The sequence below is a fragment of the Nannospalax galili genome, unplaced genomic scaffold (assembly GCF_000622305.1).
Source record: "Nannospalax galili isolate Female #2095 unplaced genomic scaffold, S.galili_v1.0 scaffold454, whole genome shotgun sequence".
In the NCBI taxonomy this organism is placed as follows: domain Eukaryota; kingdom Metazoa; phylum Chordata; class Mammalia; order Rodentia; family Spalacidae; genus Nannospalax; species Nannospalax galili.
The window spans coordinates 3121579-3146206 of NW_008334929.1; the positions used below are offsets into that span (position 1 = coordinate 3121579).

A 24628-nucleotide genomic window follows, 5' to 3' on the forward strand; every position below is an offset into this window, starting at 1 on the left:
ATGGACTTCCCCTGGAGAAGGTAAGAGATGAGATGACGCTCTAGTCTCAGACTGGTCACCTCCTCAGCATCCAACATCTTCCCCTGCTGCTGGGGACATTGCTGGGCATTGCCTAGCACCTCTCCTCATCTTTTACCCAGCTGTTGCCTCCTCAAATTCTTTCTCCCACGATCTCTCACCTTGTGTAAAGTATAACCATGAAGTAGATACACTGAAATTGTTAAGAACCCTGGAAGATTTGGTAATGGTTTAACTTTCTGGACCCATCCCTTTACATATGATTTCAGGCTTCCCTGTTCCAAATACAGCAAGTCTATACATTTCAACAACACAGCAGCTAGAAATTAGATCTGTGGAACAGCAACAAAGAAAGCAACTTTATACTGTCATATACCGATCCTTCCTCTTCCTTCTGTTCACACTGTGTTTCCGCATTCATTCAGCCTCTCCATCATTTATCCCACAAACATGCGGTAATTGTTATGCCTCAGACTCCGAGCTACTTGTCCTCCAGCAATTCGCACTTGGCATCTCTCAACTCAAAAGGATTTCGGCTTACCCAAATTATCTTTCTCTCTTTTATGACTTGATTAAAAAAAATGGTCTCCTGGGATTCTGAGTTTTATCTCCATAACTCATTCCAGTATGTGTGAAATTGGTAATAAGTACACCAGCATGTCAAGCTCCTTCTTAGCACTTTGTAAGTACGAAATATATTTGATCCTCACATTTAAAAAAACTAGAGACACGAGGCATGGAGAAGTTAGGTCAGAAGCATGCTCAGGAGCAAGGTGGCAGAAATCAGACTCAGCCAGGCATTCTTTCTCCTGAGCCTCTCTTCCCAATCACTGCAAAGCTTACAAGCCGTGGCCTGAGGCGGGTGAGAAGGTTGCGTTTCTAAAGTGTTCGACTGTTCGTTAAATCTGTTTTCTACTTCAAATGGACTCTTTTCTTCTTATCATTGGAGTTGGTCATGATTAGGATTGTTCCCATGGCATTGAACTTTATGTAAACATTAAAGGGAGCAAAGTTTCCACATCTCTAACTTCTCTAACAAGGACTCCTTGATGGTCATTGAGATCCATAACAGCAAGATTTGTGGATTCCTGGTCCTTGTTCACATAACATGAAGGGTATTGAGAAACACTCAATGAAGAAGAATGAGAAGAATGTGCATTTTTGGGGAATGAGAGAGAGAGAGAGAGAGAGAGAGAGAGAGATCCAAATAAAATGATTAATCTGATGTCTATTTTCTGTTATATTTAGAATTAGAAGGGCTGTTTGTAGAACTTACAATATTCTCCTTGTCCAGCGGCCATGTGAATCTTCTCTGAATTGTTTCAGTTTCAGTATATATGTTACTGAAGAGAGCAAACATGTCTGGAGAACTTTTGATGAGCATCCTGTTGAAAACACTAAAGCCAGTGGACTCATGTTTAAGGTCTAGGAGAGGGAGAAGCAGCAGCAATAGTATGAAATCCCGAGTCACTCAATTTTCTGTGACAGAACTGGAAAGTGAACATTACACGGTCCTTGCTGTGGGTTGACAAGATATGAAGAAAGACGTACATTCTCAGCTCACCAGTGGCCCTCCTTAGCCTCACGTTCATTACCATTCTTTCCTTCAGACGCTTACTACTTGCCGTATTTCAATTCGTTGACTCACTCATCTATTCATACTAGGTTGAACAAATGCTTCTAAAATGTCTCCCACCTGGCCTGTATTGCTCTGCATGCCACAAATACTGTAGAAAATAAGACAAGTGAGATTCCTAGATCACAGCATTTATATAGCGTCTACAGAGGGAGCACAGCAATGAACAAATGAGTGAGCAGACGCATGGGATGGGCGGCCTGAAAGCTGAAACTGGATGATGTGTTGAAGATGGACTGTTCGACGGACTACTCTATTTTTTAAAAGTGTTATTTTTACCTTTGTGTATGCACGTATTTCCTGCACGTGTTTAAGTGCATCTGTGTCAGGCAATGCTTCCAGAGGCCAGAAGACGTCAGTTCCCCTGGAACTGAGGTTAGGGATGATTGTTAGCTACCATGTGGGTACTGGGAACCGAACCAGAGTTCTCTGCAAGAGCATCCAGTGCTCTTAACCACTGAACCATCTCTCCAGCCCCATGGGGGACTATTTTAGATGTTAGTTACAAATGATTAAATGAATTTAATGATTGGAGAAAGCATATAGGTAAGCATATAAACAAAGGTCACATATGATAAATATAATGATAAGATTTTCTAAATTAAGTCCTCTGCAAGCAGGAAGAAAAGAAAAAGTAATATATACTCAGGAACAATTTCAGACATCTTTAAAGCCAGAATATGAGGTCACTGAGGGAAGGACGTTCTTTAATGAGAAAATAAAATGAATAAGATGTATGAATCAGAAAATGAACGAATCAGGAGAAAAGCAAAAGCTAATGCGTACCACATCCACTTCTGGAAATGAGAAGGAAAGAAGAGGAGTAGGACTGTTGGAAAGGGAAGAAACAGACCAAGGCCAGAGCCTCACGGGCCTTGGACACCATGAAACAAGCGTTACTTTTCTAAAATCTCCTTTAGGTAGAGACTTCAAAAGATATTTCTCCAAAGATTATATACAAATGGGAAATAGCATGACCAAAGTGCTCAACATCATTATGAGAAAGGAATCAAATCCTCAACAGGCCGTCACCTCCTGTCCCTTAGGATGGCCACTATCAAAAGGTGAACACAGCACATGTTGGAAAAGCAGTGGAGAGACTGGAACCCGTGTGCACTCCTAGTGGGGCTGTGAAATGTGCAAGTAGTATGGACATTTCAATTTAAAATTCAAAAGTACGATGCTGGGCTGTGATCCAAAGGCTCATGCTGCACTGTTCATGAGAGACAAGATGCAGAAGCAGGCCCAAGACAAGATAATAGGTACACATGATGTGATGCAATAGTGAAATAAGCTAAGCAAGAAGAGACAAACGCAGTTTATATGAGGTATCTATGCAGAGGTCAGGGATGGGGGAGAAAGGGAATGTTAAATGGATCTAGAGGTTTAGATCTACATGATAGGAAGGTTTTAGAGCTGCTTTATGACAGTGTGGCTACACTAACACTACTATCCACTCAAAATGCTGAAGATGTTATGTTTTCACCGTTGCCGGAAAGAGTTCTTCACACACTTGTCTTCAAATCTTTATATTGCTTTGTATTCAACTTACAAGAGGTTGTGCACATATGTATGTGCACATAGATTGTGTGTGTAAGTGGGCATGTGTACATGCACATAGATTGTATGTAGGTGGGCACGCATATGTGCATATAGATTATGTGTGTAGGTGGGTATGCGTAGGTGTACATAGATTGTGTGTGTAGGTGGGCATGCATTTGTACACATAGATTGTGTGTGTAGGTGGGCATGCATATTTGCACATAGATTGTATGTGTAGGTGGGCATGCATTTGTACACATAGGCTGCAGGAAGGCACACGTGGTTGAACTTACATTAGCCGTGTTTATCTAGGCCCCTTCTCTACAGATCTTGGAAAGTTGTCCCATAAAGATCACAAGCTAGTCTAAACTTCAGTCTCTGTCACTCTGGAGTTCTCAACATCTGTGTGCTAAACAGCATCTCATTCTGTCAGCTTCCCGGGAAAATGTCACCTGACTATAGGGCTCTTTTTGCCATTCACTATGGGAGCCCTGAGAAAGCTCTCAGCACAATGTCTACATTTATAAAGATGAGCTACATTTGATACATACTGTCAGCCTGTTTTACATGGATTGAGCTAAGTATAATTAAGTGGTAGAGCAGTGTCAATATTATTTTGTTTTAGTATTTTATTATTTCATTGTTCATTTCAGATATTAAATCACATAAAACACTTGTGTATGCTCAATCATTTATATAAACAAGTACTGGGATCAAGTAATTTTAAATGTGTTAATCTTGGAAGTCTTTTATTTCTGGCTTTGGTTTTCGTTTTAGAGACAGAGTTTTGGCCAGAACTTACTATATAGACCAGGCTGGCCTCTAACTTGTGTTCCTTTTGCCCCTGCCTCCAGAGTGCGGTATTACAGACCTAGCACCATGCCTAGCTACTGGGTTTTTTAATGATTGCCTTTGCATTTTAGAATTTTCATACTATAATTATCTATATTTTGTGTTAATATGAGGCATATGCTTTTGAAGTTACAAAACTGGCTCATTTTGAATGTTCTGAATTTAAGAACATAACATTTCTCAAATTTCAAGACAACTCTAAATACAAGGGAGCTTCTACTGGTGAAGACACTGCCCCCCAGACTGGACACATGGGTGTTGGAATCTATCCCAGTTAGAGGTGTATAATCAGGGGAACTCTGTTGTGAGGGCATGATCACTGCTTAGCACTTACAGCACAGAGGCTTTAGAAGAGCGTGCAGGATACTATAATATGCCATTTACATAAACTGTGGTGTCCAGAGGCTCACATTCAATTCATCTACCTAAGTGTTTCAGGTGTGTTGTGGCTGTCTTGCTTTTACCTTGAGTGCATCAATAAGCTTTTACTGAATGAATTATAATTGGTTTGGATATTTATTCCTCAAATATATGAAAAATTGCCTCAGGTCCTCCCCCTTATATAGGACCACATCCATAACTTATAATAAACTTAAAATTTTTGTTATACAAATTTCTGTTAAGATGAAACCCACATTAGTTTGGTCAACCAGACATATACCCCAAACTTCAGCTAAAACCAGCAATAATGAATGCTCCAAAATAGCTAGAGGGAAGGTGACATGGAACTGTCTTCAGGTATGGCTAGGTTCCAGCCTTTGTCAGGTGACATGGAGCTGTCTTCGGGTATGGCTAGGTTCCAGCCTTTGTCAGGTGACATGGAGCTGTCTTCGGGTATGGCTAGGTTCCAGCCTTTGTCAGGTGACATGGAGCTGTCTTCGGGTATGGCTAGGTTCCAGCCTTTGTCAGGTGACATGGAGCTGTCTTCGGGTATGGCTAGGTTCCAGCCTTTGTCAGGTGACATGGAGCTGTCTTCGGGTATGGCTAGGTTCCAGCCTTTGTCAGGTGACATGGAGCTGTCTTCGGGTATGGCTAGGTTCCAGCCTTTGTCAGGTGACATGGAGCTGTCTTCGGGTATGGCTAGGTTCCAGCCTTTGTCAGGTGACATGGAGCTGTCTTCGGGTATGGCTAGGTTCCAGCCTTTGTCAGGTGACATGGAGCTGTCTTCGGGTATGGCTAGGTTCCAGCCTTTGTCAGGTGACATGGAGCTGTCTTCGGGTATGGCTAGGTTCCAGCCTTTGTCAGGTGACATGGAGCTGTCTTCGGGTATGGCTAGGTTCCAGCCTTTGTCAGGTGACATGGAGCTGTCTTCGGGTATGGCTAGGTTCCAGCCTTTGTCAGGTGACATGGAGCTGTCTTCGGGTATGGCTAGGTTCCAGCCTTTGTCAGGTGACATGGAGCTGTCTTCGGGTATGGCTAGGTTCCAGCCTTTGTCAGGTGACATGGAGCTGTCTTCGGGTATGGCTAGGTTCCAGCCTTTGTCAGGTGACATGGAGCTGTCTTCGGGTATGGCTAGGTTCCAGCCTTTGTCAGGTGACATGGAGCTGTCTTCGGGTATGGCTAGGTTCCAGCCTTTGTCAGGTGACATGGAGCTGTCTTCGGGTATGGCTAGGTTCCAGCCTTTGTCAGGTGACATGGAGCTGTCTTCGGGTATGGCTAGGTTCCAGCCTTTGTCAGGTGACATGGAGCTGTCTTCGGGTATGGCTAGGTTCCAGCCTTTGTCAGCAGTTTAGGTGCTGCATTAAGTTGGATGAAGTCTTTAACCTTCAGCCTTCCTATCCTTGCTCTCACCCTTATTAGAGGTGATTTTAGGTAATTTAGAAAGTCAATATACTATATATATATGCAGCGCTTTGTGCTTACTTAGTAAATAAATGCAGTTACTTTTTTATTTTTAAATTTATTTATTATGTGTGCACACATGCACACACATGCCTGGGTGTATGTAGGTGCACCACGTGCATGCAGGAGCTCACAGACGTCAGAAGAGGGTGTCGGATTCTCTGAAACTGGAGTTTCAGGTATGTGCTGGGAACTGAACCTCGGTCCTCTGCAAGAGCAATAAGTACTCTTACGTACTGAGCCATCTCTCCAGCCCCGACCTTCTGTCTGATTGATGATACACATTTTTCCATTTTTCAGTGGACTATAAACTTAGAAAGGGGTCATAATTCATTCTGAGAATTTAGCATAAAGTCTGATGTAAGTTGAAACTTTTTAAAAAATATTTTTATTATTTTTATGTGTATGCGTGTACTGCCTGCATGTAGGTAAGTGCACCCATGTCGTGCAATGCCCACGGAGGACAGACACGTCTGTCAGATCCCCTGGAACTGGAGTTATGGACAGTTGTTAGCTGCCATGTGGGTGCTGGGATTTGAACCTCAGTCTTCTTCAAGAAGAGTTCTTAACCGCTGAGCCATCTCTCCAGCCCATAAGTTGAAACTTAATGCATGACTTGAAATAATAGAGAACTTAATATTTAAGTACCTATTTGGTGACTGTTATACATAGTTTTCCATCATAAAACAATTTTTTGAGACAGGATTTGGCTCTGCAGTCCTGGCTGGGCCTGGAAATCACCCAGCCCAGGCTGTCTTCAAACTTGCAGTGATGCTCCTGCCCCTGCCTCCAAAGTAATGTAATCATGACGTGAGCCGCCATGGTACAGTGCATAACTAAGGTATCTGTAATCATAAATCAAGTTATTTGTAGCACAGGAATAGGGCACCTTACACCACTGAAACACCTTGTAATTACTCTAGTCAAGGATTTTCAGTGAGTGAATTCGTCATGAATGTTAACCTCCAAGCACTGCACATGGGATGGAGACTCCGTGATAGTGGGTCCACAGACAGCCACACTCTTGCTTAGCTCCAACGTGACTTTCACCATGAAGGACACTTTCCTCCATCACTTCCATCATCACAGCTGCAGCTGACAAGAGGACGGTTAGTTCTGAAACTTTTCCATTAAAATCTGCCAAGCCTCTATGCCAGGAGGGCCACCAAAGAGCAACGAAGGCATTTGTTTTATAAAAAGCATTGTATACAGCCTTCTGAAAGCTTTCACTTGGTCAACAGCAGACTGGCAGCTCCAAAGCTTTCAACACCAGAATGCGCATGCAGGGGCGTGTGAAGGCGGGATGGCAACAGCCTGGGCATGCAGAAACAAGCTACACATCTGAATGAGGAACATCAGGGCTCACAAAGTAATTATATCAAAGGCACCTCTTTAAATCAATAATTTAATCATCTTTACTACTTTTTAACATCTCAGAAGTGTATAACATTCTCTGGATTTAAGTTCCAATATATAACAAGTTTTTTTTAAGGCTATAGAATAAAAAAAATTATTTCAAACATTGTACTAATCTAAGCCTTTTGCCCAAATATGAAATTTTACATGGAACTAACATTACCTTTACTGATAGACCAAACATGGACACAAAACCATGTTACTATCAAAGGAAAACCACTTCCATGTAAACATATGGAAATCTGAATGATTTTCAAGTTAGATCATCGTTCTTGATACCCTCCAGAGATTTAACTGCTTATCCTGTGTACAGAATGCACACTGTTTTAGACTTGTGCTTGGCATACCACAGCATGGTGTAGAGATAGAATGTCACATTATATGGAATGCAGTTTGTTTTCTGCATTTAGGAGTTAACTCCCAAAATTTACATTTTTATACTCAAGCTCCATAAGCCAACAGCTGTTTTTTGAAAAATAAAAAGATGAGTTGGAAAAATAGATGACACAGTAGAAGTAGTTTGACAACTGAGATCATTTCACTTTCCTTCTTTGTTCTGTGGAAAGGAGACTTCTCCATCCTTTCTTTACTATGCACAGCTGTGCTTACAAGAATAGCCATGCTGCGTGTCACAGCTCCACGTGGGGACAACGGAATGGCATGCAGGTACGATTTCCAATCAGATACCCCCTCTAAGATATAGAACTTTTAGTACCTGAAAATCCAATTCAGAAAATAAGTCGTACCAAAAAAAAAAAAAAAAAAAAAAAAAAAAAAATAAGCAATTAGAAAAAGCTACACAATCTCATTGCAAAATAATTCAAGGCCAACAGAAAAATTTAAAATAGTAAAGCTCAGTGGTAAAGCACTTGCCTAGCATGTGCATTGGCCCAAGGTTCAATCCCCAATATTGCCAAAAAACTTTAAGACTTAAATTTCAGTGACTAGAGTTTTAGCGTAGAATTTTAAACATCATTGGTAGCATATGTTAAACAGGGCTAAGCACAAACCTAATATTGTTTTTGGCATTCCTTTCAAAGTTTTAAAATGTAAATATCGGGTCTTAAAGGGTTTAGTTTTTAAATTATGAAAATTATACACAGTTTCAAATGTGAACTTTTTATTTGCCTCCTGGTACCTTTGATGTAAGACACTTCAAACTTTCCCCTTATGGCAGTGTAAAATGGGTGGTTGCTAGTAGGGTTGTTAGCATTAGTGAATAGTTGTTTTGTTTTTTTTTTAAAATCAAGTTTTACTTCCTGAGTCATGTTTTCTCTAAATAAAATTTTTAATTCTTGTGTGACTTTCTAATGAGAAGTAGTAACAGATAAATGAAACAAGTAGCCATGGACTCTAACGAAGGGCTCACTGTGACTTTATACTGGATTTCTTCATGCAAGGAATGGGCTCACTGTGACTTTATACTGGATTTCTTCATACAAGATGGCTACATTTATTGAAAACTTAAAAGTGTCTAGTTATTGTGGAATTCAAAATGTGGAAATGCTTTAATTTTCTACAACAATTATTGTGAATGGCTTTCAGGTGGTCTATCTCCTGAAAAGTCTAATAAGCACTGGCTAGCATCTATGGGGATTATGTCTAAATATGCAAATAAAATCCTAAGCCACTAAAACTGATACCCCAGTTTTTCATCAACTTAGGGGAGGAAGAGACTAAAGTGTCATTTTGGGCTTCTGTACTTCCAACTCTAGGGAGGCAAATAGGTTTCATATGGTAACCCGTGGAGATCATTTCTCATCATATTCAGCAATATGAAATTTACCAGTGCACAGGGCAGTACCCTGACGACTGAGAATGCATGGCTGTGAAGATACACTGACCTTCTTGGTTCATTTTAAGCCAAAGACCAGTGGTCTTTCCACTTGCTACATGATTTTCATTTCTTGCAAACACTAATGAAGCAACAATAACATTGTCATTTTCTTTACAGTATCTCAATGTTCATTAATTAGTTTTTCACTTATCCCCTGCTCTGGCCACAATTCCACTTCATGCTGCCTCATTTTGTTATTATAGCCTAGTTAAATTTCATAATATTTTTATGTACGTTAGTGTTTTGCCTGCATGCCTATACATGCATCGTGTGCATGCAATGCCCACAGAGGCCAGAAGAGGTCATCGGATCCCCTGGAACGGGAGTTATAAGCAATTGTTAGCCGCCATGTGGGTGCTGGAAACTGAACCTGGGCTGTCCAACAGAGCAGTCAGTGCTCTTCACTTCCAAGCCATCTCTCTAGTCCCAGCTTAGTTAATTTAAAGGGCAATCGTGGTAACATCCCTGAATCAGAGACTCGGGAGAACTTATCTGACCTCGCCAACTCTTCTGAAATCAATCACATGATTAAGGTAAATCTGAGGTCCATTTTCAGAAGCAAATGAGAAAAAACAGTCTGAAAAGACTAAAGTGAAATGGGTATGTGCTTACAACTGTGGTTTCAAATCTGTATCAGCATGACAACGCCCTTTCAAAAACGCTTCCTTGGGTACAAACAAGCAGTAGTTCTGGACAGAAGCCGACGCTGCAGAGCGAAGCAGCCAGCGAGTAGCTCTGCTTGGATACACCCTCTCTGCATTGGCGATTCTATTTAAAAGTAAAAGGTTTATTAACCAATAAGCATGACTCTTACTAAAGTTAATTTTTGTGCCTGAATTAAGATGCTCAAAGTAAAGAAAAATATAGCCTTTATACATGGTTAGCCATGAGTGTTTTTAACCAATGTCATTAAATTATTTCTTCATATTGAAATGATTTATCAAACTTTGGTTACTTTGTACACGGATTTAGTTGGCTACTAGCATTGGTGGATGGATTTCAGGTATTAAACCCAAGATCAACTGAGACAACTCTCAAAGCTCCTGATACCAACCCAATACTGCTCTTTGTCATATCTTGGAGATTTCACCCTCTCTGAAGAACCTCAGACCATGAAAATTCCGTTTTCCAGGTGAATTAGCCTTTCACTGGGAATTAGTGTAAGTCATAACAATGGCTCTTGCATAACGCATCTGTTTATTTTCTTCCGGAAAGTTATCACATACTTCATGATGCTGGCTTTGCTATCTTAACAGACTGCATGCAGTTTAGCAGTCCTGAGCCTTCACCGAAGTCGACTTAGAGCATGCCACAATAATTAGGATGTCTCATCTTCGCTTTGGATGGTTCTTAGCACCGAGTCTTCTCCCAGAATTTTCCGTAGTTCATTGAGTCTCTGCTGCATCTTGGGAATTCCAGCCAGCTGACACTCGAGCTTTTGCTTTTCTTCACTCAGTGTTAAACGGACAGCAGTGTCCAGCTGTTCAAAGTGCCAACCTCCCTCGCCATCAAACTGTAATAAATGAGTGTGGTATTTCCTGCATAATTCAAATGAAATAATATTATCAGCTATAATTGTGAAAAACCATTTTAGTTACAGCTTTGTCTGATAGCCAAAGCAAATTTTAGTATTTTACTATTGAATTTTCAACATCATGCCATGTAGTTAAGTTGTGTAATTTTTAAAATCCAAAAGGCATTAATCTCTAAGAAATTCCTGTCGACAATATTGAATTATTTCATCTTTTGAGTGTATATAATTTAAAAAGGAAGATTTTGCTGTTTCACGTATCAATCTTCACAACTGAGTCTGGCCTCTGAATAAATAACAGAATTCTTAGACTCAAAGTAAGGAGAGGAGACCAGAGACAGACAGCAAAGTTAAAGGGTCACAGGGAGAAGAGCTAAGTACGCAAAGGAAATGCTGAAGCAGCTCATACGTGCGATGCCATCCTCTGGGGGTGCGTTCTACAGAAGTTATTTCTACATAAAAAATTCTCAGTAACTAAAATCTAGAAACATTTTAAGGGCCTCTTTGACTGAAATCTTTTTTTTTTTTATTTGTCTTTTTGAGACAGGGTCTCCCTGTAGCCCCAGCTGTCCTGGAACTCACTATGTAGACCAGGCTGGCCTCAAACTCACAGAGATCCGCCTACCTCTGCCTCCCAAGTGCTGGTATTAAAGGTGTGCACCACCATGCCTGGCTGACTGAAATCTTTTACACTCTTCTGTGGTCACATAGTTTAGTTTCTTTTTTCATGACTCAGCTACTAGAAATTTCACAAAGGTACAGAGATGATTACTGATAAGATAGGCAACAGCCCATGCCTAAGGGAAGCTGAGGCCACTGGGACCAGAGATTCGTGGGATGTGTGGGAGAAGAAAGCTGGAGGCTGGTCCCCATGGCTGAGCCACCTGCACTTGATCTCTTAGCTCATCTGGCTTGTGTTTCAGTTTTTCTGTCTTCCTTTATCATCTTTCTTACTTCTGCCTGCTAAACCTTCATCTGCTATAAGGACGAGTCAGCCTTCGCAAGCAGCTTCAATGTCATTAAAAAAAAAACAAACCTGAGATCCAAAACTTTGACCTTCCAACATACAAGACCACCACAAAATTAAATTGAAAACAATGTATCTATGACATCACGGGGGAAATGCAAACAACAAACACCTGTAATTCAGATGCCACACATTCATCTCTTAAAGTGTAAAAGGCGGTGATTTTTAGTATCTCCGCAAACTCACACAACTATTCACTCTCTCACTGCAGCACGTTCCCTTCACCTTGTATCCGTCAGCTGTGTCCTCCCACCCACTTCCCCTGGGCCACCACCAACCACTAATCTCTTTTCTGTCATGGATTTCTCTGTTTTCATTCTCAGACTCATCTAGAGAGTGCCTCATCAAAATGATTTCAAGTTTCACCACCGTCGTTCACTGCTTCATTTGTCTCTGTGGCTGAGTCACCGTGGGGGACTGCACCTTTGTTTGTTCGTCAACTGATGGACATTTGGGTTCCACTAACCCCCATTTTTTGTCATGCTTGGGGTTGAACCCAGGGCCTCACATGTGCTAGCCAAGTGCTTTCCACTCAGCTATACCCTAACCCTCATCCCCTTTTGATTCAATGTTTAAAATATGCTGTTAAAGGGGAAATTTAGTCACATAACTGATAAGTTAAGCAAAGCCACTGTAGCTAATGATCTGCCATCTACTGGTAGGGTTTTGAGCATTCCAAGACTTTGACCTCCCAACAGGTAAGACCGTATATAAATAAAGTTGGAAACAACGTATTTATATGCCCAAGGGGAATATGTGAACAAACTTCTGTGAGATGCTTAGTCCTGGGTTGACCCATCTTCAGTGCAACCTCTACACAGAAGATGAATGCATCTCTTATCTCTCATCAGAAAATTTCTTTATGCAGCAGAAGGTGGTTAACACTGAAACCCACAATGGTCAAAGTATAGAGAACAAGAGGCTGCAGAGTACTCATCCCTGAATAGGACACCTGTGTCAAACTTCAGCCTCCCAAAGCTTAGGGATCATTGTAGAAGAGGGGGCAGAAAGACTATAAGAGCCAGAGGTGGTGGATAACCACAAGGAAACAGTTTTCCAGATATCTGGTCAGATATACATATGAACTCACAGCAATGGTGACAGAATGCAGAAGTCCAAGCAAGCTCAAACCAGACATAGACATGGGGAGGGAAGCAGGTAAGAAATCTCAACCAAACCTAAGGAACTTTTGGCAACTGATGGCTACTGGAAATCTCTTATAGGGATGGGCTCTTGGTAGTTAACCAGGCTCCAGTGAATGGATTCACACTGAAGGACATTTGGGGACACAAATCAGACTTGATAGGCCATATTATATGTGTCATATATATACATATATGTGTATATATATATTAAAGGCATTATATGTAATAAAGTACATTAAATTGGGTGGGGTAATAGGAGAGAGGATCTAAATATCAAATTATATTATATGAAAATCACAAAATTTCAATAAAAATTTAAAAAAGGATAAAGGCCTAAAGTGCTTCAAATATGAACTCGGATAAAATTGTGGCCATTCTGGGCTTATAGCTATGCACATTCCCATGGAATCTGATCAGCCATCTGCCATAGAGTACTGGGGGGGGGTGGAGGGGAGGGGAGAGGAGGGAGAGAGAGAGAGAGAGAGAGAGAGAGAGAGAGAGAGAGAGAGAGAGACACAGGAGAGAGAAAAAGAGAGCATATAGAGACTCAAATACCAAGGAGATAGAAAAAGAAAGCATATAGAGCCTCAATTACCACTAATAAATTATGAAAAGAAATGAAGCAGAAATTCAAAGCACAGTCAGTATAGTGCAGTGTGACACCATGTGGCCAGGGGAGTTTTTATGATTTTCTAGTTTCCCATTTCTTGATTTATAGAAGGGGAACATAAACTAAGTACAGTTCATGGTTATAAAACTTAAACACACAGGTCTGAGTGGAATAGTCATTAGCAATGACTATGATATAAACAAAAGGAAAAGGGTAGTTAACACTGAAGAATCTGTCACATCAAGAATCTGTCCTGTTTTAAAGGGAGTGGCCCACTTGGCTTTATGACATACTATTTATAAAAACTTCAGCTCAGATTTCCTAAACCAAAACAAAAACGAGCTTTTTATTTCCTTCTAAGATTCCATTTTTGGAAATACCAAATTATGGTTTTCCCTCCCCTACCTTGGAATTTAAAGGAAGCACTGAAAGAATTATGTAAAATTTAAAAAAGACATCAATTTATATTCTTTCACAGTACCTGCTAGGATTATGATATTTTTGTTTCAAATAAATTTTTAGTTTTTTCTATAACTTTTAAAAAATAATGGAAAGTGATATCCATTTCCAAATAGCACATTAAAGTTATATTAGGGAAGGAAAAGGGGAAGTATTATTAGGGTGAGACATCAGAGAAATACAGACAGAAAAGGTTAGAAGGCATTTTGTCTTTTTCTTTTCTTTTTTCTTTGTCTTTTTGAGACAGGGTCTCCCTGTAGCTCCAGCTGTCCTGGAACTCACTATGTAGACCAGGGTGACCTCGATCTCACAGAGATCAACCTGCCTCTGGATCCTGAATGCTGGGATTAAAGGTGTGTGCCACCACACCTTTAATTAATTAGAAGTCATTTTAAAATTATTTTTTATATGTTTGAGTATATGGCCTGCATGTAGGTAGGTGCACCTATGTCATGTGATGTCTGCAGAGGTCAGAAGAGGGCATCGGATTTCCCTGGAAATGGAATTACAGATGGTTGTTACCTGCCATGCGGGTGCTGGGAATAGAACCCAGGTCTTCTGTAAGAGCAGCCAGTGTTCTTACCCACTGAGCCATCTCTCCAGCCCCAGAAGTCATGTTTTAAGAACACAAGGAAAGCCAGCTCACCCAGCCAGCAGTGCTGCAGACACTCACCACAGAGAAGGTCTGTGTGTTATGGACAGCAAGGAGATCCCGGCCCCCACCGCAGCCTCGAATATCTTCCCTTCCACGTCAATGCTCACAGCACTGGTGCACTCATCCAGCAGTGCGTACTTCGGTCTTAAAAAAAAAAGATTAATGAATTTGCTCTAGGAGCTATGTCTCTGGACAACCTCAGAGGAACAAAGAACGTGGCACTAGTGCACAACAGTGCACATCAGTGCACATTAGTGGACATCAGTGCACATCAGTGTACATGCATTAATGCACATCAATGTACACATTAGTGCACATCAGTGTGCATCAATGTACATCAGTGCACATCAATGTACACATTAACATCAGTGTACATTAGTGCACATCAGTGTACATGCATTAGTGTACATCAATGTACACATTAGTGCACATCAGTGGACATCAGTATACATTGGTGTACATTAGTGCACATCAACATACACATTAGTGCACATTAGTGCACACATTAGTACAGGAGGCAGGTGGCAGGGCAGAGAAGCAGCTATACCTGTTTTCTATTTGGACTAAAATACCACATTGCTCATAAATTCAAATGGAGTTTCTACTATCGTCTGACAACAATGAGCCTTCATTTTGAGCAGATAAATAAATAATAAATATGAGGCCTAGAAAAGGGGAGGTTGTGTACTGAGCATGGCTCCTACAGGAGGTGGGTCAGTCTTGGTGACAAGGGTCACTGACTATATGAAAAACACTCTTACAGCTGCTCCTACGAGTCAGGCCATGGTCCTGCTGGCGAGGATTTGGATGACTTTACGGGCATCTGAATGCTGCACACTAATAGGATTTCAGCACCATAAGACTGCATTTCCCTGTAGATGCAGAGGAGGCAATTACTTCGTGCTGCTGGGATCACACTTCTTAGAGGGAAAGAAAGCATTTGGGCTGTGTGCAGCTACTTCTTTTCTAGTCAACTTTGACTTGGTAACAGGTGTGTGCTCACCCTCACACTTGTAAACACACTGTCACTTGCTGTTCTCTCCTGTACATCTGCGCCCCCTTCCTGTCAGACTCTGCTCTTGTCCTGTCCCTTTCCAGTCAATCCTTAGACTTCAGTATGATTTTGATTGTCAGCAACATGATTTAGCTTAGTTAATGAAACTAAAGTCAACATCTACACTGTCATTTGATATTTTCATCATTTTGGGTCTAAAACTCAGTTTCAAAATTTGCCAAGACAGTTTTCCTCATGAAAATATTTTTGTTTTTTAAATAAAAGGGAGAAATCAAATCAGTAGAAACTTCTTATTTAGCATAAAAATGATTTAGCACTGTAAGTCGCTTTTCTAAGCAAGGTAGATTTGGTTATTAGTAGAATCCTAGTTTCTATTCCAGGGATGGATGGTCAAGGCTAACGGATGCAGGAGTCAAAGGCAATTCTAACATGGGACTCTGACACAGCAGACCACTCAAAGAGCAAAAGACTGCCACGCCTTCCCCAGGACCACAACGGAAGCTGCTTTGGGGGGCTGTGCTGGGTTTGGCATCAAGTACCACTTTATGAAGAGAACCAGCTTTTTTCCTCACTAAAAATTACAAGCCAAACAGAAATACACAGGGTATGGTTTACATGAAGTTGGAGAACAGGTAAACTATTGACTGAAACCAGAGTTGAACTATGCAGCATATGATTAGAAAAGGTTGTGAGAGGCCTTTCCAGGGCAACAGAAGCATTATCTTGGTGGGGGTATTGGTTACATCATGCATCCACATTTACCAAACATCACTGAATTATATTCTTAAAATATATATTTAATAATAATAATGATAAACTCTGGCTAAAGATCATATAATAAAAAGAAAGGCAAACAATAGCATATATAAACTAAAGAAGGGGTATCAATTATAATTTATAATGAAACACATTCAAACAATTAAGATTACAACCGACTTTTGTATACTGACTGGGAAGATGTTACTCCAAATGTTAACAATGTTTTTATAGCAAATGAGATAACAGGTTTCTAATTTTTCTAATTTATTTATTTTTATTTTATGTGTATGTATGTATACACATTATGCCTGAATGTGTATAAGTGCACCTGTGTCATGCAATGCCCATGGAGAACAGAAGAGGGTGTGGGATTCCCCTGGAAAGGGAGTTATGGATAGTTGTTAGCTACCATGTGTGTGCTGGAATTCAAACCCAGGTTTTCCCAAGAACAGTCAGTGCTCTTAACCACTGAGCCTGAGACAAGAGATTTTTTATGAGTCAGCTGTGCTGTCTACTGTGCTGTGGAGGCAGATAAGAGATTTTTTATTCTTTTTATTTATCTATATTTTTATTTAAAAATTATTTTTATTTTAAACTACATGTCTATGTGTGGGTGTGTACATGTGAGTGCAGATGCCCGTGAAGGTCAGAGGTGTCAGACCCCCCTAGAGCTGCCTGATGTGGTGCTGGGAACCCAGCTTCGGTCCTCTGCATGTGCTCTTAGCCACTGAGCCATCTCTCCAATCCTCTACTTTTCACTTTTACAAAATGAACATATATATTAATAAAACTGAAATTATGCATTGAATGCATTTGAAACTATGCTTTGTTTAAGTATAGACAGTATGTATTATAATCTTATTAAAAGTAAAAAATGCTGTAATTTCCTGCTTATTAAGAAAAATAGAGGATAAAGAAACAAGATTCAAAGCAAGAAGACCACCTTAGAACAGGCAGTATTCTGTATGACAATAGCTCTGATTTCTTCAAAAAGTCAGTGGTTTAAAATGTGGGCTGGGAGAGCCAGCAAGATGGTTCAGTGAGTAAAGGTGCTTGTGGCCAAGCCTGATAACCTGAGTTTGATTCCTGGGACCCACATGTTGAAGAAGAAGTCTGATTTGCCACAAGTTCCACCCCTCCCCCACACATAAATAAATAAAAATATAATAATAAAAAAGTAGGCTGGGACGGGGGAAAAACAGACTTTGGATATTAAAAAATTAAGATCTAGAACAACAAATTACAATGTTTAGCTGGGTGTGGTATCACATAACTGTAGCATGAGCCCTCAGGAGGTTGAGGTAAGAGGATGCAAGAATGTTAGGCCAGCCTTGACTGCGTTACAAGATGATGCCTTAATGTTTGTAAAAGTGTTTGATATTGTTTTAAACAAATCAGATGTAAAAAGAGTTTAGATGACAAAGGACATTAGGCATTAAGTAACTTTGAGTAGCTCTTTCTAGTTTAATTACACTTGTGACACATTATTACGTAGGAAAATGCCCTACTAGTTCAGAGAAGAGGGGGACAAGGGCAGGAACCTGTGGCTTTGCTGCGTCCTGCCCCGTCTGCCCCTCACAGCTGCCACAGAGGGAAGTTTTATGAAAGAAATTATTTCCTGCACCTCAATTTTCTGAGTCCTCTAAGACTGGTGTGAACTGATGACCTCTTTTTTCATCCTGATGGTTGTGGGGCTTGGGTGTGCTGGAACTATTAGATTAAGACCAATACCTAGTGAGCCATTTTGCTGGCCTAGTAATATATATATATATATATATGAGGATAATTTGTAAATTACATCCATCTCAGAAGACTTACAGAAAGACTGTAAGAGCCAGTTAGGAGGTGCATGACCATATGGAAACAGAGTCCTACAAGCTCCTGGGACCCTGCTCATATGATTCTATGGCAGTGGTGTCTGTATACACAAGTCCCTAGTAAGACATTTTTAAACCTGAGATGAAGCTATTGAACCCTGTTCAAAGCTTTTTGGCCATGTCAACAATGGGTGCTATAAACACACCATACTTACTTATGGTAAAACATCCGTGCCATACCCATTCTTTGCTTTTCCCCTCCTGATAGGACATCTTTCCAGTCCATAACAGCATCCCATCCTAAAAAGTAAATAAAAACACAGTTTATGAATAATTTGCTTATTTGTTACTATTTCTAACTTGGACAAGTGATTCCCAGCATGTTTTGATTATTAACAGGAAGAACTTGACATTTTGTAAAACATATGTTTGAACAGACTAGAGAGCCTCATGCATAAGTATTTTGTTTAAATACAAACTTTTAAGAGTAATAAGTCCTTATATTGACAGATACCTTGTAAACATTATAAACCTGTCATAAAATCCATTTGTTACTATGTCTCTCTAAAGGGTGGTTGTGCTTATGTGATTTCTGAGGGGGGTGGGAGAAAAGATCACCTAATGTGCACAAGGCCAAGGCTAAAATCAGTGAAGGAGGAACTAAGTTTAAAGGTTGTAACATACCCAGCAATTTAAGTAAGTTTTTCACTGTATATTCTACAGCTTATAAGATAGATGCTATTATTTACATACTAAACAGACATATCTGAGTTTATAGTTACCTATCAGAGCTAGGATCTATATTTATTTGCTGTTTTCATAGTTTGTGGCCTATTTCTTAAAACATCTTAACTATTGACTATTTGACATTAATTTAAAAAGTAAGACTTCTATTTTAAAACTAGTTTATATATACGTATATATTCTAATATGAAAGTAAAAGAGAATTTTTAAAATGAAAAACCAAGTTTCAGAATTGCATATATTATGATTTCATTTCTAAAAATAAACAGACACATATCTGGGAGTAGAATTATTGAGAATTTTATTTTCCAAATGATCATTTCTGTGATATTTGAAAAACTCTTATGAGTATCTTGGGTAGTAGCTAGGAATGATTTCAGAAAACAAAAACAAAAACAAAAAAAGTTTTACTTCTGCAGAGTCCAGTTTTCAAAAAAGAAAATAGCCTGAACTTGGTAAATCCCAGAGGCAACATCTCCAGATCTTCAGGGCCCAGGGTTTCTTTCTCCCATTTGGAAAAGCTCCAGCTCCTCAGCCTCACTGTTTTCCCTGCACTGCATTTTCATCGTTATTAAAAATTTCCAAGTAACCTTGGTGATAGGGAGAAACAGGAGCAATAAGAAAAACAGTGTTTTATTGCTCTGGGTATTTGAAAACCCCAATCATCAGATCAACTATTTAATTCTTTGGCTGGGTTTATTCTCTAGCCAAAGGTCAGAGCCTTTTGCAGAATAATACATGTTCATTGTAAAGACAATTCATCATGATGCTTCTTCACAGCTTTTTCCTTCAAAAATTATTATAAAGTTCACTGAATTTTTTAAAGAGCAAAATTAGGCCAGGAATATATTATATATCTATAAATATACATGATATGTGAATATTAGATATATGTATATACAAACTTGGGCCTGTAATCCCAGGACCTGGGAGGCAGAGGCAGAGGCAGGGGGATCATGAATAGGAAGTCAGCCGGGGCCACACTGTGAAAAAAAAAAAAAAAAAAACACCCACAGTCTTAAGTTATAAATAATAAACTAAGCAAAATAGTTACCCATTAGTAGGTAGACGATAATTACATAGGAGAGGAACAGAAATAATTTTTTTTGGATCTTTTTGGAAGAGAGTCTCCCTGTAGCCCAAGCTGGCCTGGAATGTGCTATGTAGAACAGGCTGGCGTCGCTCTCACAAGGGTCCGCCTGCCTCTGCCTCCCAAGTGCTGGAATTAAAGGTATGTACCACCACGGCCAGCTCTAAAAAGTAAAATAAGTAAATAAATAAATACAGAAGTATGTGGAGTGAACCACTTTCCCTTGTTCCCACTGACTCTCTTAAATTCTGCTCTTCAGGGGGACCACTGTTTATTTTCTTGGGTAAACTTCTGGAAATTGTTTATTTTAAAATCGATCGTTTTAAATTGATGTTATGAAAACCCCTCTGAACGTCATCTTTGTTTGGAGGAAAACTGTTGAAATCATACTTCCTTGTGACTAAGTTTTGTAACACTATGAAATGTACGTGATGATTTGAGAGAAGGGTTCCAAACCCCATGAGAAATACTCTGCTGAGAACGCTCAGTCCCCTGCTCCTGAAGAGCAGGACAGCAGAGGGGCAGGCTAACCCTTACATACTGTAGTAAACCACGCCCATTTTTCTAACAAGCCCCAAGTGTTCTGGGGGTAGCCGCTTTGCTGCTGTGACACTCCTGGCTGAGACCAAGCCAGCTGCGAAGAGAATCATTTCCCTGCTTCCAGGGGCTGAAAAAACTCCTTTTGTTTGTGTCTGTCCATCACCCGTTCTATTCTTTTCTATTCTGGAAGCTGTCTTAGTGGAATGGCATGGAATTCTTATTTCCACTCTGCTAAGCAAAGCAGTAGCTCATCTGAACAGAGCTTCAGTAGGGTTCTTCCAAAGCAAGTGATATACTTGTGAATAAAGTATTTTCCTGCTTTGCTTAAAATGTTTCATATTTACGGGTGATCTCTGCGATGTGTGTCTGCATGCGGCTTGTGAATATTTTATTGAGTATCTTTCCATTTATGTTCATTAAGCATATGGGTCTATGCTTTTCGTTTTGGTTGTGCCTTTATCTGGTTTTGGTTATTAGAGTGATACTGGCTTCATAGAAGGACTCTGGGAGTTCTCCCTTTTTCTTTTTGAATAATTTAAGAAGCATTGGTTGTAGATCTTTGAATGTCTGATAGAATTCTTCAGTGAATCCATATGGGATTGGGCTTTCTTTTGGGGTGAGAGGGTTTGTGTTGTTGTTTCTGTTTAAGCTGTTGATCTCTTCTTGGTTTAACTTCGGTGGTTTCCATGATTTTTTTTTTTTTTTTGAGACGGGGTCTCCCTGTAGCCCCAGTTGGCCTGGAACTCATGAGGTAGACCAAGCTGGCTTCAAACTCACAGGGATCTGCCTGCTTCTGCCTCCCAAGTGCTGGGATTAAAGGCGTGTGCCACCATGTCTGGCTTTCTTTTAGACTTTCAAATTTAATAGAATATAGATTTTTAAAGTACTCCCTTATAATATTCTGGATCTTTTTGCTGTCTGTTGTGATGTTTCCTCTTTCATCTCTGATTTTGTTGATTTGGAGGTGCTCTTTCTTTCTTTTGGTCAACTGGGCTAAGGGTCTCTATCTTGTTTGACTTTTCAAAGAACCAGCTATTAATTAGATAACTGATTCTTTGTATTGTTTTCTTTGTTTCTATTTCATTAATTTCTGCTCTGATTTTTGTTGTTTCTCCTCATCTACTAGGTTTGGGTTTGGTCTGTTCTTGCCTTTCTGGAGTCTTGAGTGGTACTGTTAAGTCTTTTATATATGCTCATTCTGATTTTTTAATGTAGGTCGTTGAAGCTATACATTTTCCTCTTAGGATGTTCTTTAAAGTGTGCCAAGGTTTAGTTGTGCTCTATTATCATTTTCACTTAGTTCCAGGAATACTTTCATTTCTTTTTTTAATTTCTTCTTTGACCCACTCATCATTCAGAAGCATGTTGTTTAATCTTCATGAGTTCATGTAGTTACTAGGGCTTCTTACAGTGTTGATTTTAAGCTTTATTGCACTGTGATCTGATAGGATCAAGTCGGCTTTATTCTAGAGATGCAGGGATGGTTCAATATACCTAAGTCAGTAAATGTAACAAAAATCACATGGTCATCTCAATAGATGCAGAAAAGGCCTTTGACAAAATCCAACATGCATTCATGTTAAAAGCCCTAGAAGGAATTGGTCTGGAGGGAACACACCTCAACATACTTAAACCTATATACAGTAAACCCATACTCAACATCATCCTAAATGGAGAAAAACTGTAAATATTCCCATTAAAGTCAGAAACCAGAAAGACAGGCCTGTCCACTGTCTCCACTCCTTTTCAATACAGTGTTTGAAACTCTTGCTAGAGCAATAAGACAAAAGAAGGAAATTTGTTGGGGACCCCTGTTGTGTAAAGTAGCAGTCTTTCCATGTCCGGATAGCCTATGGGCTCAGCTTCATATGCAGACTCCTTTTATCAGCAGGGTGCCTTCCCAGCATCTTCCTGACTCATCTTTTGAAGTAGCCATGGCCTCCGGCTCTGGAACTGCCAGCTTTTCCTGTGTGATTTTCAGGCAGTCTGACAGCCTGGCAGGAGCCCACTTCCATATGTAAATAGGGCATCCCACAAAGTACCTATCAGCTAAGGCTTTTACCATTACCCCCACAGTATAAAATATCCTGGTTTTCCCCTAATTAATCGGAGCTGGATCACTAAGGCTTGGAGCTGAGCTAAGTCACTGAATAAAGGGGCTGTACCACTGACTGAGCTGAGTTCTGTGTGTGATCCTGCCTCTCTGGAGAGAGCTGTCTCTTCGTAAGCCATGACTCACGGAAATCCAGCTTTCGCCGTCCTGCACCTCCCCTCGTGACCCGGCAGCTGATGGTCCCGAACTTAGAGAGAGAGTGCACGGTGGATTGGGACCGAACCCGGCCAGGCCAGCCCCGGTAGCAGAGACCCACAACGACGCGGTGCGGGACCCGCCGCACCCCAGGTGCGCGCAGGAGACCGGCGCCATGCCCAGCAGCTAGCGCTCTGAGATCCCTGCACCCCCATAGAAATTAAAGGACTACTAATTGGAAAAGAAGAGGTCAAATTATCACTATTTGCATGTAATATGATATTATACATAAGAGATCCCCAAAATTCCACCAGAAAGTTGCTAGAAATCATCAATACTTTCAGCAAAGTAGCAGGTTACAAAATCAACTTACAAAAATCATTAGCCTATTTATATACCAATAACAAGCAATTGGAGAAAGAGTACATGGAAACCTTCCCATTTACAATAACCTCAAAAATAGCCTAGGAATAAACCTAACTAAAGACATTGAAAATCTCTACAATGAAAATTTTAAATCTTTAAAGAAAAAGATAGAGGAAGACACAGGAGATGGTGGGACCTACTGTGTTCATGTATTGGTAGAATTAATATTTTGAAAATGACCATCCTACCAAAGGCAATCTATAGATTCAATGCAATGCCACTCCCATGATATTCTTCACAGAACCAGAAAAAACACCCTAAAATTCATATGGAATCACAAAAGACCCCAGGTAACCAATGCAATCTTGGGCAAAATTTTAGAACTGCTGTGGGGATCACCATATCAGATCTCAAATTATATTACAGAGCTATAGTCCTAAAAACAGCATGGTACTGGCACAAAAATAGACATGTAGATCAATGGAACACAATAGAAGATCCAAACATGACTGTATGTGATTTCAGCCACCTGATAATTGACAAAGGTGTCAAGAACACACAATGGAAGAAAGACAACATCTTCAACAAACGGTATCAGCAAAATTGGATCTCCACCTGTAGAAGAATGAAATTGGACCATGTGCAAAAGTCAACTCCAAGTAGATCAAAGACTTCAATATAAAACCGGAAACTCTGAAACTGCTAGAAGAAAACATACGCAGTACCCTATAAGATAAAAGTGTAGGAAAGGCCTTTTAAAATTGGACATCAATTGCTTAGGAATTAAAGTCAACAATCAACAAGTGGCAACTCATTCAGCTGCAACGCTTCTATATAGCAAAAGAAACAACCAAGGAAGTGAAGAGAAAACCCACTAAGTGGGAGAAATCTTCACCTGCTACAAATCCAATAGAGAATTAGTATCCAAAATATATAAAAGAACTCAAAAAACAACTAAGAAATAAATGATCCAATAAAAAGATGGGCTAAGGACCTGAGAACATTTGAAAATTGCTGTTCTGACTTTTTTCTACTTCCCTGTTTGGAACTTGTGATGCTAATTACTCTTACCTTTACATCTCCTATTCATGATTCAAGGACTTTCTTCCTCCCTTGGAGACAAGAGTTATGCAATTTGGGAGTCTTTTAGATAGACCCACTGAAGGGGTACTCCAATTGCCTCACCCCGTGTCCCTGTTCAGCATGGAAGAAGCCAGAGCAATCTGCATCCCTATTCCCTGTTGGCAATTTGGGTAACCCCTTCAGAGGATGGTGTGATAAGAATAGGAGGTAGGAACTGGCTAGGCAGTTAGGGTAAAAAGACCCCAAAGAAATGTAGCCAGTTTCTTGGCTAAAAGTCAAAATGTCCTTGGGCCTGTTAGCAACATACTCTGTTCCAAAGGCCAAAAGTGTCAAAATGTCAAAAGTATTTGGAAGCTTGCATCTAATCCTTAAAAGATTTTAGGGTTACCTCTTCAG

General features: G+C 40.1%; 1 protein-coding gene and 1 non-coding gene across 2 annotated transcripts in view; both read right to left on the minus strand.

Moving 5' to 3' along the window:
* Positions 1 to 1266: 1266 nt before the first annotated feature.
* On the minus strand, positions 1267 to 1374 carry LOC115069709. The gene has a single exon (XR_003848952.1). It is a non-coding gene; the product is annotated as a U6 spliceosomal RNA (small nuclear RNA).
* Positions 1375 to 9533: 8159 nt separating this feature from the next.
* The window catches only part of Abcd2 (ATP binding cassette subfamily D member 2), a 50803-nt gene continuing 35708 nt past the window's right edge, over positions 9534 to 24628 (minus strand). Inside the window, exons 8-10 of the mRNA XM_008829669.3 lie at positions 18377 to 18461; positions 14589 to 14714; positions 9534 to 10681 (exon numbers count right to left, since the gene is read on the minus strand). Coding sequence (XP_008827891.1) covers positions 10462 to 10681; positions 14589 to 14714; positions 18377 to 18461 — 431 coding nt within the window. The 3' untranslated portion in view covers positions 9534 to 10461. The remainder of the gene's footprint in view (positions 10682 to 14588; positions 14715 to 18376; positions 18462 to 24628) is intronic.